The 13,323-nt window shown below is 44.3% G+C and overlaps 1 protein-coding gene across 5 annotated transcripts in view; it reads left to right on the top strand.

Annotated features, from left to right (window-relative positions):
* The window catches only part of DENND5B (DENN domain containing 5B), a 202,145-nt gene that overhangs the window by 85,118 nt on the left and 103,704 nt on the right, over positions 1-13,323 (top strand). For 2 of the 5 annotated variants that reach the window (XM_070049612.1, XM_070049609.1), the window contains exons 2-3: positions 4,674-4,739; positions 8,684-8,793. In XM_070049612.1, coding sequence (XP_069905713.1) covers positions 4,674-4,739; positions 8,684-8,793 — 176 coding nt within the window. Of the gene's footprint in view, positions 1-4,673; positions 4,740-6,188; positions 6,527-8,683; positions 8,794-13,323 lie in introns of those variants that run through there. The other 3 variants (XM_070049608.1, XM_070049610.1, XM_070049611.1) reach the window with 2 other exon arrangements.

Genomic DNA, 13,323 nt, shown 5'->3' with positions numbered 1-13,323 from the left:
ACTTGGTTAATCCTCTGCCTGCGGCACCAGCATCCCATATGGGCACCAGGTTCTAGCCACAGTTGCTCCTCTTCCAGTCCAGCTCTCTGCTGTGGCCTGGAAGGGCAGTGGAGGATGGTCCAAGTGCTTGGGCCCTGCACTTCATGGGAGACCAGGAGGAAGCACCTGGCTCCTGGCTTCAGATTGGCGCAGCGCGCCAGCCATAGCGGCCATTTGGGGGGTGAACCAACGGAAGGAAGACCTTTTTCTGTCTCTCTCTCTGTCTTTATAACTACCTGTCCAAAAAAAAAAAAAAGTTGGAACATTCCCAGCATGGTAGCTGCATATTGAAGTAGTTAAAGAATTGGTAATGAGACACAATTCAAACAAGTAAACCCTAGGCATCCTTACATTCCAGTTGACACACTTAGCTGCTAAAGGGAAGACAGCTGCAACCTCGCTTCCATTTGGCTCTTTGGAAAAAGCTTAATTTCAGTTTAACCTTTCTAGCTAGGACAAGACCTCAACAGGGAAATTCTCCTGTTTTTCTTAGCTTCTGTGGTTTAAATGCCCTTTCAGGGTTTTTGTTTGTTTGTTTGTTTTTTGTTTGTTTGTTTAAGTAAGCTGGATATACTCCTAATGAAATATACCTCAGGATGAAGGATCTAAATGTTGAGTTTTACCATGTGAGGGTTTCGAGTTGGTGCAGAGTTCTTATTTGATGTTTCAGTTAGTGCATCCTTCCACGGAGGGAGAACAACTTGATCTCTTCTTACCACCCTGTTTCCCTAATCTGCTTTTACCTTCTTGCCTTCAGTACTGCTAAGCCTCCTAACTGGTCTCTGGAGTTCCACTTCTACCTGCCACAGTGTTCTCAGCTGCTAGGGTGATATTTTTAAACAAAGTGAGGTCAAGTCCCTTCTCTGTTGAACATTCTCCAGTTACTCCCCCATGATACCTGATGTACAATGGAAAGTTCTCGCGGCGACCTACAAGGCTTGAGTCATCTGGCTTCTGTTGCTCTTTGACCTAGTCTTGCACCCATGATGTGGGGCAGGCACACCGCTGGCCGCCTTGCCGGCCTCTTGTGGTCCGCTCACGTCTGCGATCTGTGATGTGGGGCAGGCACACGGCTGGCCTCCCTGCCGGCCTCTCCAGGTCCGCTCATGTCTGCCATCCGTGATGTGGGGCAGGCACACCGCTGGCCTCCCTGCCGGCCTCTCGAGGTCCGCTCACATCTGCCGGGGGCTTCTTTGCTGATTGTTTCCCTGCCTGAAATCCTCTTTGCTGAGGTGATCTCACACATACAGATAATGGAGCCTGACTGCTTGGATTTGAGTCTCCTGGTTGTCTGACCTTGGGCGAGTCAGCCTTTTTTCCTTGCTTTCTGTATCTGTAAAGTGAGAATGATGGTAGCAGCTACTTGGCAGGGTACTTCGGTGATGAAGGGAGTGAATATGTGTAGAGTTGTCAGAACAGCACCTGTCTTAGAGTCAGCTAAGTGTGATGGTGACGTATTTCAGCAGGTCTCCACCGAGACGTCACCTGCTCAGGTGGAATAAGTAGTGGTAGAATCATCAGAAGGCACGCGCAAGCTTCCAGGCTCTGCGTCAGTGGAGACAGTCTCTGTGGTATGCAGACAGCCCACCCTCCACACGAAGCAAATACTCCCCTGGAAAGTCACGGGGACCCTTCATCTTAGCTGCCAGGCTGTTGGGTTTTCCCCAGTTGGTCTGGTCAGCACCCCTGCTGCCCTGGTCCGTTCAGGCCTGGCCGCAGAGGCGGCTCTCACGCCGCTGCACTGCCCCTTCCTGCCTTAGGCTCCGTGTTTGGTGTGGATTTCAGTCAGAGTTTTCCACTTCCATTTCCTCCTCTCTGTTGGACACTGGGAGAAATCTACAGACTGAAGTTTCTATCACTTGTTACCTCTGTGTGTTTGTGTTTTTTTTTTATCTTTCCATTTAGAGAGAAAAGAAACAAATTAAGGGAGCAGAAGAAATTCCTCTTTTCTTGCCATTGTTTAAATTGCTTCCATCAGCAAAACTTCTTTTACTTCCGCAGTTATCCTTGAGGGACAGGAAGATCAGTAAACACTGTTGAGACTTGGCCTCATTTTGTAGAGAAGGCCCCTGGGCGGAGACAGGCCGTGTGGTGGGAGTGGAGGGTGAGGACAGCCATTCAGTGGGGCCCAGGAGTAGAAAAGTTTGGTCAGGGGTCTGTGGTGTGAGGAGATGTGTATCAGCCTCACTCAGCCTGACAGAAACTGCCAGCTTCACAAAGTTCACAAATCCCTCCCCTCTTGCAGCCCCACAGACAGGCTGTAGAAATCTCTACCAGTGGGGGCTGGTGCTGTTGGTGCAATGGGTTACCGCCCTGGCCTGAAGTGTAGGCATCTCATATGGGCACCAGTTCTAGTCCCGGCTGCTCCTCTTCCTCTCCAGCTCTCTGCTGTGGCCCGGGAAGGCAGTGGAAGATGGCCCAAGTCCTTGGGCCCCTGCACCCACGTGGTAGACCCAGAAGAAGCTCCTGGTTCCTGGCTTCTGATTGGCACAGCTCTGGCCGTTGCGGCCATCTGGGGAGTAAACCATCTGTTGGAAAACCTCTCTCTCTGCCTTTCCTCTCTCTGTGTAACTCTGACTTTCAAATAAACAAATAAATCTTTAAAAAAAAAATTTCTACCAGTGACTTTGGAGTTGGAGTATGGTCTCTATGCCCAGTACCAATTGAGAAGCAGCATGGAGCCCCCAAAATGCCAGATCCGCTGTTGCCGACATAGCAAGGAGAGAGCTGTTGTTGATTCCCATTTCCTCTACAAACTTAGTAGCAGGTTCTTTTTACTGTGACATTTTTCAAATACTTGATGGGGCTTGGGAAAATTTTGGAGCTCGCGCTTTTCATGTACATGTACATGTTAGTATGTTAAACAGTTATTCATGTTTCTTTTTTATTTATACATTATCCTTTTTTTTTTTTTTTTTTTTTTTTTTTTTTTTTTTTTTTTTTTTTTTTACATGAGAGGCTTTCCCAGGCCATAGCAGGGAGCTGGATTGGAAGTGGAGCAGCCAGGTCTCGAACTGGCGTCCATATGGGATGCCGGCACCACAGGCAGCAGCTTTTACCCACTACGCCACAGCGCCAGCCCCAGATATTGGAAACTTTTAAAAATATATTTGTTATTCTAGAGCACTTTCAGTTTTACAGACTTTGAGAAGATAATACAGTTTTTTTTTTTTAAGATTTATTTATTTATTTGAAAGAGTTACACAGGGGGGGGGGGGTCTTCCATCTGCTGGTTCACTCCCCAGTTGGCTGCAACGGCCAGAGTTGCGCCGATCCAAAGCCAGGAGCCAAGAGCTTCCTCTGGGTCTCCCAGGCAAGTGCAGGGGCACTAGGACTTGGGCCATCTTCTCTGCTTTCCCAGGCCATAGCAGAGAGCTGGGTTGGAAGTGGAGCAGCTGGGACTTGAACCAGGGCCCATATGGGATGCCGGCACCACAGGCAGCAGCTTTACCTGTTAAGCCACAGCACTGGCCCTTTTTTTAATTTTTATTTTTGACAGGCAGAGTTAGTGAAAGACAGAGACAGAGAGAAAGGTCTTCCTTCCATTGGTTCACTCCCCAAATGGCTGCTATGGCCGGCGTGCTGCAACGATCCAAAGCCAGGAGCCAGGTGCTTCCTCTTGGTCTCCCATGCAGGTGCAGGGCCCAAGCACTTGAGCCATCCTCCACTGCACTCCCGGGCCACAGCAGAGAGCTGGACTGGAAGAGGAGCAACTGGGACAGAATCCGGTGCCTCAACTGAGACTAGAACCTGAGGTGCTGGGGCCGCAGGTGGATGATTAGCCTAGTGAGCTGTGGTGCCGGCCGAGTTTTTCTTATTGTTAACATCTGACAGTAGTATGGTGCATGAAGCTTATATACTGGTCAGAGCTCTGTAGTTTTTCCTTGATGTCCCTTTTCTGTTAGAGGATCCATCTAGTCTACCTTGTTACATTCATTGCAACATCTGCTAGGCTCCTCTTGGCTGTTGGCAGCTTCTCAGGCTTTCGTTGTTTTTGACAGTTTTGATGAGTGTTTATCAGGTATTTGATAGACTGTTCCTCTTGGAATTTGTCTGATGTTCTCCTCATGATGAGACTGAGGTTAGGGGATTATGAGGTAAGATTGTGTTTAATCTTGTAAGAAACTGCCCAACTGCCATTTTGCAGTCTCACCAGCAGTGAATGAGTTTCTGTCACTTCATATTCTCGTCAGCATTTGGTATAGTCTGTTGGACATGAGCCACTGTGAAAGGTGTGCAGTGGCTGGGACGTAATTTTAAAAGCTGTCTTTCATAGTCTTACTGTCATACTTCATTACATCTGACTATACAAGTATTACTTCCTCTTGATATTTATTACCCTGGAAATTAGTGTTGAAAGAATATGTGTGCTTTTTCTCATACAGATAACTTTATAGATGTTTAAGTGACATTTTGTTAACATTGCCAATTCTTTTTGCTTTCTTACTACTAATAGCTTATAAGCTGTATTCCATTGGTGTTAAGCTATACTCTGTTGATATTAATGTCTCACGTTAAATTGCTTTTGTTTAATCTTTTGTCCTCATTTTCCATTCTTCAAAGTCATTTTTGCTTTTTGGTTTGATTTTATTTCTTTGTTCATAAAGCTTTTTTGTTTCTGTTACATCATGTAGTTTTGTACCAATGGCTAGAAGCCGATCGTCATGGCAAGAGCCAAGATGCTGCAAATGCGACTTCAGGTAAAAGTTAAAAAAAAAAAGAAAAGAAGAAGAAGAAGAAGGGGATTGGGTGTTAGAAATGTTTATCTTAATTTGCCCCAAGCTCATTAGAATAAATATCTTTATTCAGTTTTGCTTGAACATCCTGAGTAGGTATTATTTTGTATTTCTGTTCTCTCATCTTCATCTTAATTTTCATAAAGACCTCATTTGCTTCAATCCTTGAAAAAAAGTGTCACCACTCTTCAAGCTCTCTTGGCAGATATTCCTATTTCCTTAGGAAGAAAGGCTTAATTGTGGCTTAAATTTAGTAGGGTACTTGGCAGTCTTACTTGGAATTAAATCTATATGTAGTTATAGCATGGGTGTTAATAGTTTGTGCAAATTTGTAATCCTTGTATTTTTCAGTATATTTAAAAGGTAAATTTTAACTTAAGTAAAAGATGTTTATGTGTAATTTGCATTTCTTAAGAATCCAAGTTTTTAGACTTTGTCATTGTTTTCTGCAGGAGATTCTCAGTTTAAAGGTTTATAAATATGCGTTCAAGTGAGAAGAGTGGGCTGTTCCCCAGCCCCTAGCCCAAAAACGTGTTTCTTTGTGTGGTTTAGGTGTGGTCGCATCCACTCATTTCTAAATGCTGCGCGGCAGTGTCAGCAGCCCCAGAGAGTTGATTCTCCCCTACTTCCTTCAGAACACTATTTGCCAAGACAGCTTTGCACACGTGTGTGGCAGAGGCATTCCCGGTGTCCCCTTGCTGCAGTGCAATGAGAGCTGCTGCTGGTGGTGGTGGCTTTGTTTTTCTTCTGTATTTCTATTTTGTGGGGTTTTTTTGCGAAATTAATTCTTTTTGGAGGTGATTTCCTTTTCTCCCTTTGATTGATTCTGCCTGGAGGATGTGTTATTCCTTATTAACAGAACAAATCTATATTGAATGGCACTGTCGTTCTTCTGATTTATCTCCTGTCCAGTTAATAACTTGATATGTGAATGAAAATGATGTTGCTATGTTAACCATACACGGTCAGAACTCATTAAAAGGTAAGTGTTGGGAGGAGTTCTGTCTCCGCTGACTTCTGAGCCTTAGTCCTGCAGGTGTTTGCATTTCGCAGACGTTCATGGTGGTTGTTGACAGTGGAGGTGAGGGGCCTGGTATCCTGTAGCTATCTCAGTAGCAGTCAGCAACAGATGCATTTAGAAACCAGGAGGGAATTTGTGTCTTCATGTTTCCAGTGAAGTGATAAGTAACCTTTTTTCTTTTTTGAAGCAATGAATAAACATGCTTAGTGTTCACATGAAAATCTAGTAGTTGCTTAAAGACATTATTTCCCATGAAATCACCTATTCTGAGCCCTACTCTTTTCTTCAGCCATCTTGATTAGTTGATTTTGGGTGCTTGCACACCCTAGGAACAAGGCACAAAAATTGACAGACTTTGTTTTACGAAGCCTTTTTAAAAAAATTTATTTTTTTTTTATTTGGGTAGAGTTATAGACAGTGAGAGAGACAGAGAGAAAGGTCTTCCTTCCGTTGGTTCACTTCCCAAATGACCACCTCGGCCGGTGCTGAGCTGATCTGAAGCCAGGAGCCAGGTGCCTCCTCCTGGTCTCCCATGCGGGTGCAGGGGCCCAAGCACCTGGGTCATCCTCCATTGCCTTCCCAGGCCACAGCAGAGAGCTGGACTGGAAGAGGAGCCTCCGGGACTAGAACCCGGCGCCCATAAGGGATGCCAGCGCTGCAGGTGGAGGATTAACCAAGTGAGCCCTGATGCCAGCCCCTTTTGAAGCCTTCGATAGTTTCTCCTTCAGAGGTGCGAGTCTTAGCTATTAGAAGGTGAAAGTGCAGGGTAGAAAGAAACGGAGATGTGGGTGGTGCTTGCCAAGGAGTCCCAAGGGGAGCAGTCACTCGGCAGGAGCACAGCTGAGGCAGCAGTGTGGCCGCCTCAGTAATGCACTTAAACTATGTGCCCTTATTCCAGAAAAGCGTTTGTGTATTTGTTGCGAGATTTTAGAGTGTGACTTTTCCCTCCTTCTGTGATCTGTTAAGTTTTGCACTCAGAAGTCTTTTAATATCTGTCTTGGCATATTTTTACCCAAAGTAGAGACTGAGTCTACCATGATGTCACAGTATGACTCATCAGATTGCTTTATCGTATTTTTAATTGTGCGTGTAATCAGGATTTCTCTTTAGCTGTAACAGTTAATGTTTTGCACTTCATTAGAGTCTTAAAAGTAGAGACAGAATGAAATTGCTCCAAGGTTATCTTGCTGCACCAGTAAGATGTTATGTTGAGAACTCAAGATTTACCACTTTAAAATATTTTATGAATCTGAGGTATTTAGGGATAATGGGTCTTTATGAGAATTAATTTGGTCAAAGAGATAAAGAACTTATCAGACACCTATTATTGAATTTTTCTTAAATATAATAAAGTACAGTCTACTTTTCATTGTTCCAGATTTTTGACAGGTGATGCATTTGGTTTAATGTATTTAAGAGGTTAGTGTGTTTCATGTGTTCTGTTATAGTGGACAGCTCATCAGTGACGTTTCTAATTTTTTTTAAGATTTATTTATTTATTCAAAAGTCAGAGTTACACAGAGAGAGGAGAGGCAGAGAGAAAGAGTGAGAGGTCTTCCATCTGATGGCTTACTCTCCAATTGGCTGCAACAGCCGGAACTGTGCCATTCCGAAGCCAGGAGCTTCTTTGGGGTCTCTCACGTGGGTGCAGGGACCCAAGGACTTGGGCCATCTTCTACTGCTTTTCCAGGCCACAGCAGAGAGCTGGATTGGAAGTAGGGCAGCCGGAGCTTGAACCGGCACACATATGGGATGCTGGCGCTTCAGGCTAGGGCATTAACCCGCTGCGCCACAGCGCCAGCCCCTCTAATTCTGTTAATTCTGTTGATTAACAGCTTTTGTATGTAGTCACATTTATCAGCACAATTGACACCTCTGAGCATGGAACATTGAGTCTTTGTGAATTAACTGTTTTTATATGAAAGACAGAGTTACAGAGAGGGTGAGAGAGAGAGAGAGAGATTGATCTTCCATTAGTTGGTTCACTCCCCAAATGGCTGAAATGGCTGGAGTTTGAAATGGCTGATCCAAAGCCAGGAGCTTTTTCTGGGTCTCCCACGCAGGTGCAGGGGCCCAAGCACTTGGGCCATCTTTTGCTGCTTTCCTAGGCATATTAGCAGAGAGCTGGATCAGAAGTGGACCAACTGGGACTTGAACCAGCACCCATATGGGATGCTGGTACTGCAGGCAACAGCTTTACCTTCTATGCCACAGCACTGGCTCTTCCATATGAAGTTTTTTAAATTGCCAGATAATTAAATGAGGACAATAATTAAATTACAGTGATGGTTATATTCGCATATCTTGATTTTTTGGTGTCAGCTAGGATTTTAAAATCAGACTGTGAAGTTTTTTTTTTTTTTTAAGATTTATTTATTTGAAAGAGTTAAAGGGAGGTAGAGGCACAGAGGGAGAGAGAGGGAAAGAGGGAAAACTCTTCCACCTGCTGGTTCACTCTCCAGATGGCTGCAACGGCCAGAGCTGGGCCAATCCAAAGCCAGGAGCCAGAAGCTTCTTCTGGGTCTCCCACACGGCTACAGAGGCCCAAGCACTTGGGCCATCTTCCACCGCTTTCCCAGGCCATAGAGGAGAGTTGGATTGGAAGTGGAACATCTGGGACTCGAACTGGCACCCATGTGGGATGCTGGCACTGCAGGCTACGGCTTTATCATCTATACCACGACACCAGCCCTGTGACTCTGAAGTTCTAAATGCAGGCCTCCTGTGAACAGTTTCCAGTTGTCCACTGGAGATTTTACAGCTCAGACTGTTAGAGGTGGAGACTAATTTCAGCATTATCAGTAAATGTATCTATCAGAGGAGTGTAAAACTATGGCATGTTTTTGAAAAAGAGATACAGATATTAACAAATCATTATTTGTTATAGGTGAAAACTTTGACCAAAGCCCTTTGAGAAGAACATTCAAATCCAAAGTTCTGGCCCACTATCCTCAGAACATAGAGTGGAACCCTTTTGATCAAGATGCAGTCAACATGGTATGTATTTTTCTTTTCCCTCTCCATTCCCTTTTTAGCCTTCTTTTTATGTTATTGATGAAGCCAGATGAAAGACGGTATGTTGAATGTCTCCATTATTTCACCTAACGTAACCTTTGAATAATTCTGTAAGAAATGGAATACCATCCAGTCTTACAGATGTGGAAAGGGACACTCAGAAAGGTTTTTTGCTCAAGGTTCCAACAGCTATTAGATCCCTACCATGGACCATAAAGCCATTTACTCTCTTACTGTTAGGCTGTATTGTGGGCTGGTTCATCCCCCAAATGCCTGCAACAGTCAGAGCTGGGCCAAACCGAAGCTTGTGTCTCCCAGACGGGTGGCAGGGACTCAAGTACCTGAGCTGTCATCTGTTGCCTCCCAGGTACATTAGCAGGAAGCTGCATTGGAAACATCGTCAGAACTTGATTACAGGCCCTCCAGGGTGGGATGCAGGTGTTCCAAGTGGCATTTTAACCTGCTGCAACACCCCCCCCCGCCATTTTCATATTTTAAAGAATATTATGGGGTAGCCTGCAATTCATCATTTTCATAGACAGCATAAAGATGAAGGAACTTACTAAATGCATTCTTTAGACATTAATAGCAATTTGTTTAAAAGGAATCTGAATCAGTGCAGTAAATTACCAGTGGTGAAAGTCTCCTTTAGAGATTCTTTTTTTTTTTTTTTTTTTTTTTTGACAGGCAGAGTGGACAGTGAGAGAGAGAGACAGAGAGAAAGGTCTTCCTTTGCCGTTGGTTCACCCTCCAATGGCCGCCGCGGCCGGCGCGCTGCGGCCGGCGCACCGCACTGATCCGATGGCAGGAGCCAGGTGCTTCTCCTGGTCTCCCATGGGGTGCAGGGCCCAAGCACCTGGGCCATCCTCCACTGCACTCCCTGGCCACAGCAGAGAGCTGGCCTGGAAGAGGGGCAACCGGGACAGAATCCGGCGCCCCAACCGGGACTAGAACCCGGTGTGCCGGCGCCGCAAGGTGGAGGATTAGCCTAGTGAGCCGCGGCGCCGGCCTCCTTTAGAGATTCTTAGAAATAAAGGAGATCATACTTTTCATGATTTGCAAATGGTTCTTCTAAGAAGCTGGATAACATTTTGGACCTTCATCAGCTCTGATTATATAACTTGGGGCAGCAAACCCAACACATAAGAAATCAAGCATGATAGGCACACAGATAAATTAATGGTGGACCGAGCCATGGCAATAGGTGTGGTTCTTTTTGAGTTACTTAAAGGTAGAATCAAGACACAAAAGACTGCGTTATGACCTGATATTCTGTAGGAAGAAATCCGTCTTTGTGGATGCTGCGAAGTACTTCATGTATGTTACTGAGGCTGTATTTCCACGTACCCAGTGAGAATTCTTATTTGAATTACAGGGCCTGAGTAACCTATCCCGAACTTTACAGTGAAGTTCAGCGGCTGGACCCGGAGCATTGCTAGTCTCTGGCTCTCTCTTCTTCTCACCTGCTGTGCCGTCTCCCCCAAAGGAAAACTGTGTAACTTAGTTTGGATCTGCGCCAGAAGTGATGGAGGTCACACTGGGCCCCCCGTAGTATTTCTGTAAACTCCCTCCAGCTGCGCTTGCTCTAGGGAAGGGCCAGCATGGTGCATTTTGTAGGGACACATGCTCAAGAACTTGGTACTTCAACTTTGATTCTTTATGGAGAACAATGTGGGTATGTTCCTAAGTTGTTAGCCAGTACTGAAATAACCAGAGATGCCGTTTTGCTGGGAGCTGATCCTGTGGATTGCTAGCATCACCCCAGTGAAGACAGTCCTGTAGATACTGGGCGAAACACAACTGTTTGTTGTCGTTATGAGAGTAAGAGGAGCCCAAACAAGCTTCTGACTGAAAGAGTCAAAAAACAGAAGTGACAGAAATAGAGTGTCTAAAGGCAGTCCTGGAAAAATAGTTAAGAATGTGGCTACATTTCAAAATATATTCTATGAAAAATCATAATGGTATCCAAAAGTAGGCTCTTAGTACAATATGAACCCATGGTCATCCAGTACAAAATGCCACATTTGAAGTATTTTCTTTATTTCAGTGAATTAATATTGAGAAAGAATTAATAGTGAGATTTCCATGCTAGCTTTTCCCTTTTTTTTGCAAAACATTAATCTTTAAAGCAGTTATCAGCCTCCTTGATCTGTCTTTGATATTTTCTTTACTTCTTGCCTCTGGAGTCCTCTTGCCTCCAGGGTATCTTAGTTTAGTAGCCTCGGGTTTTCCTCTGAGGCACCTGTGTTGTGGCGCAAAGGGTTAATCTGCCACTTTCAAAGCCGGCATCCCATTTGAGCAACTGGTGCTAGTCCTGGCTGCTTCCCTTCCCATTCTGCTCTCTGCTAATGAGCCTGGTTAAAGCAACAGAACATCCAAGCACTTGTGGGAGAGCAGCAGAAATTGACCCATGTATTTTGGCCCCAAGCATCTATTTGCCTGGACTAGCCCCAGCCATTGCTACCATTTGGGGAGTGAGCCAGCATTGAAGGATCTCTCTTTTTCTCTTTCTCTTTCTCTCTTTCTCTCTTTCTCTCTTTCTCTCTCTCTTTCTCCCTTTCTCCCTTTCTCCCTTTCTCCCTCTCTCCCTCTCTCTATAACTCTGCCTTTGAAAATACATACATGAATGAATCTTTTAAGAAAAAAAGTTTCTCGCTGAAAAATAAACACAAAAGCTTACAGTTTGATGGTTAAATACTACACAGCATTTTGGTTTTTGCTGTACATCTAGAAGGATTTGCTGGCACTCCTTGAAAAGCATCCCGTTAAACTATTTTTCATTTAGGTCATAGGTTTACTACCCTTAATTTCTTCTTTGATTTGTTACTAAGTATATTTGTATGAAGCTATGATTTATTCCCACCAAGAAGTACAAAGCTTAGTCTTGCTTTTAGCAAAGTCCCACTCCAAGTCATCATCAGTCATTCCTCCAACAGTCACAGTGATGGTTTGAATAGAGGTCATTAGTTTTACACATAAATTAAGTACACAGAACAGTGAACTTTGTTAAAAATTCCATTTGTATATGTGCAGTGTAAGAATAATATAGAAAATATAAATGACAGGTGAAATTATTTCTGAATTAATTTCTTTTTATGTCATGGTTGCTAATTCAGAGATTTTTATGAAAAAATGAAATTATCATTAAATGGAAGGAACAATACAATAAAAAATCATGTACCCACCACCACCCAGAACTAACATATGTCAGCACTGACATGTTCACATCAGATCTGTGCCTTTCATCCTGAGTGACACCCAGCACTGCAGACAGAGCTGAACTTCGCCACTCCAGGGTGGTCATCGTATTTGGGGCATCTGTGACTGTTCATATCATGTTCTAGTCAATAGATCTTATCTTTGAGAATGTATTGTACTTAGTTCTGCTTTTCTTTAAAAAAAGAAAATTAGAGAGACATACAAGCAGAGGGAGAAGGCTCCCATCTACTGGTTCACTCCCCAAATGCCTGCCATACCTGGAGCAGGGCCCAAGCCAAAACTGGGAACCAAGAACGCAGTCTCGGTCTCCCACATGGGTGGCAGGAACCCACTACTTGAGCCATCACCACTACCTCCCAAGATCTGCATTAGCTGGATAGAGGCAGGTATTAAACCCAGGCACTTGGATGTGGTTCACACGGATTTCAACTGCTAGGCAAATATGTTACCTGTGTCTGAATTTTTTGTGAAGAAGTCTGGTCATCACCTTACCTTTTAAGTAAGTTATATGAAATATAAGGATTCTGTTTTGTCTGTCCAAAATGGAACATATATACCCAAAAAAAAAAAAAATCCGGTAAATGTTATTCAGGAAATTGAAAGAGTAATAACTGACCAGCTGGCATTGTGGTGCAGCAGGTGAAGCCACTACCTGCAGTGCCGGCATTCTGTATGAGCCCTTGTTCAAGTCCCAGCTGCTTCACTTCTAATCCAGCTCCTTGCTAATGTGTCTGGGAAAGCAGTGGAAGATGGCACAAGTACCTGCATTGAGTTCCTGGCTCCTGACTTCATCCTGGCCCAGACCTGGTCTTCATGACCGTTTGAGGAATGAACCAGTGGATGGAAGCTCTCTCTCTGTCTCGCTCTCTTGCTCTCTCTAACTCTGCCTTTCAAATAAATAAATCTTTTTTTAAAAGTAGTACCTGAACTTTGAAAGTTCTTTTTGAGCTACAAAATCCTAAGTTTACAGTTTGCTGTTAAGTTTGAGCACAAAGAAGGATGGAATGGAATGATGAGCAGAGTGAAGGGTGAAAGGTTGGTTATTCAGGTGCCCATTTTAAAAGATTCAGAAGAAAAAGGGCTGTGTACTTTTTGCCAACTCAGCAAGGACTTGCATTTGAAATGCACAACTCTGAATTGCATTCTAAGCTTGACATTGGAGTGAACGTAAGCCCGCATTTGACCCATGTTGTGGTTCGTGTCTGACAGTGTAATCAGGAATGGGATGTGATCCAGCTGTGTCTCCGGGGACCCACCCATCTCCTTCACATGGCCACTGACATATTTCACTGG

The sequence above is a fragment of the Oryctolagus cuniculus genome, chromosome 9 (assembly GCF_964237555.1).
Source record: "Oryctolagus cuniculus chromosome 9, mOryCun1.1, whole genome shotgun sequence".
NCBI classification, from domain to species: Eukaryota; Metazoa; Chordata; class Mammalia; order Lagomorpha; family Leporidae; genus Oryctolagus; species Oryctolagus cuniculus.
This window is presented reverse-complemented; position numbering and strand designations above follow the sequence as displayed.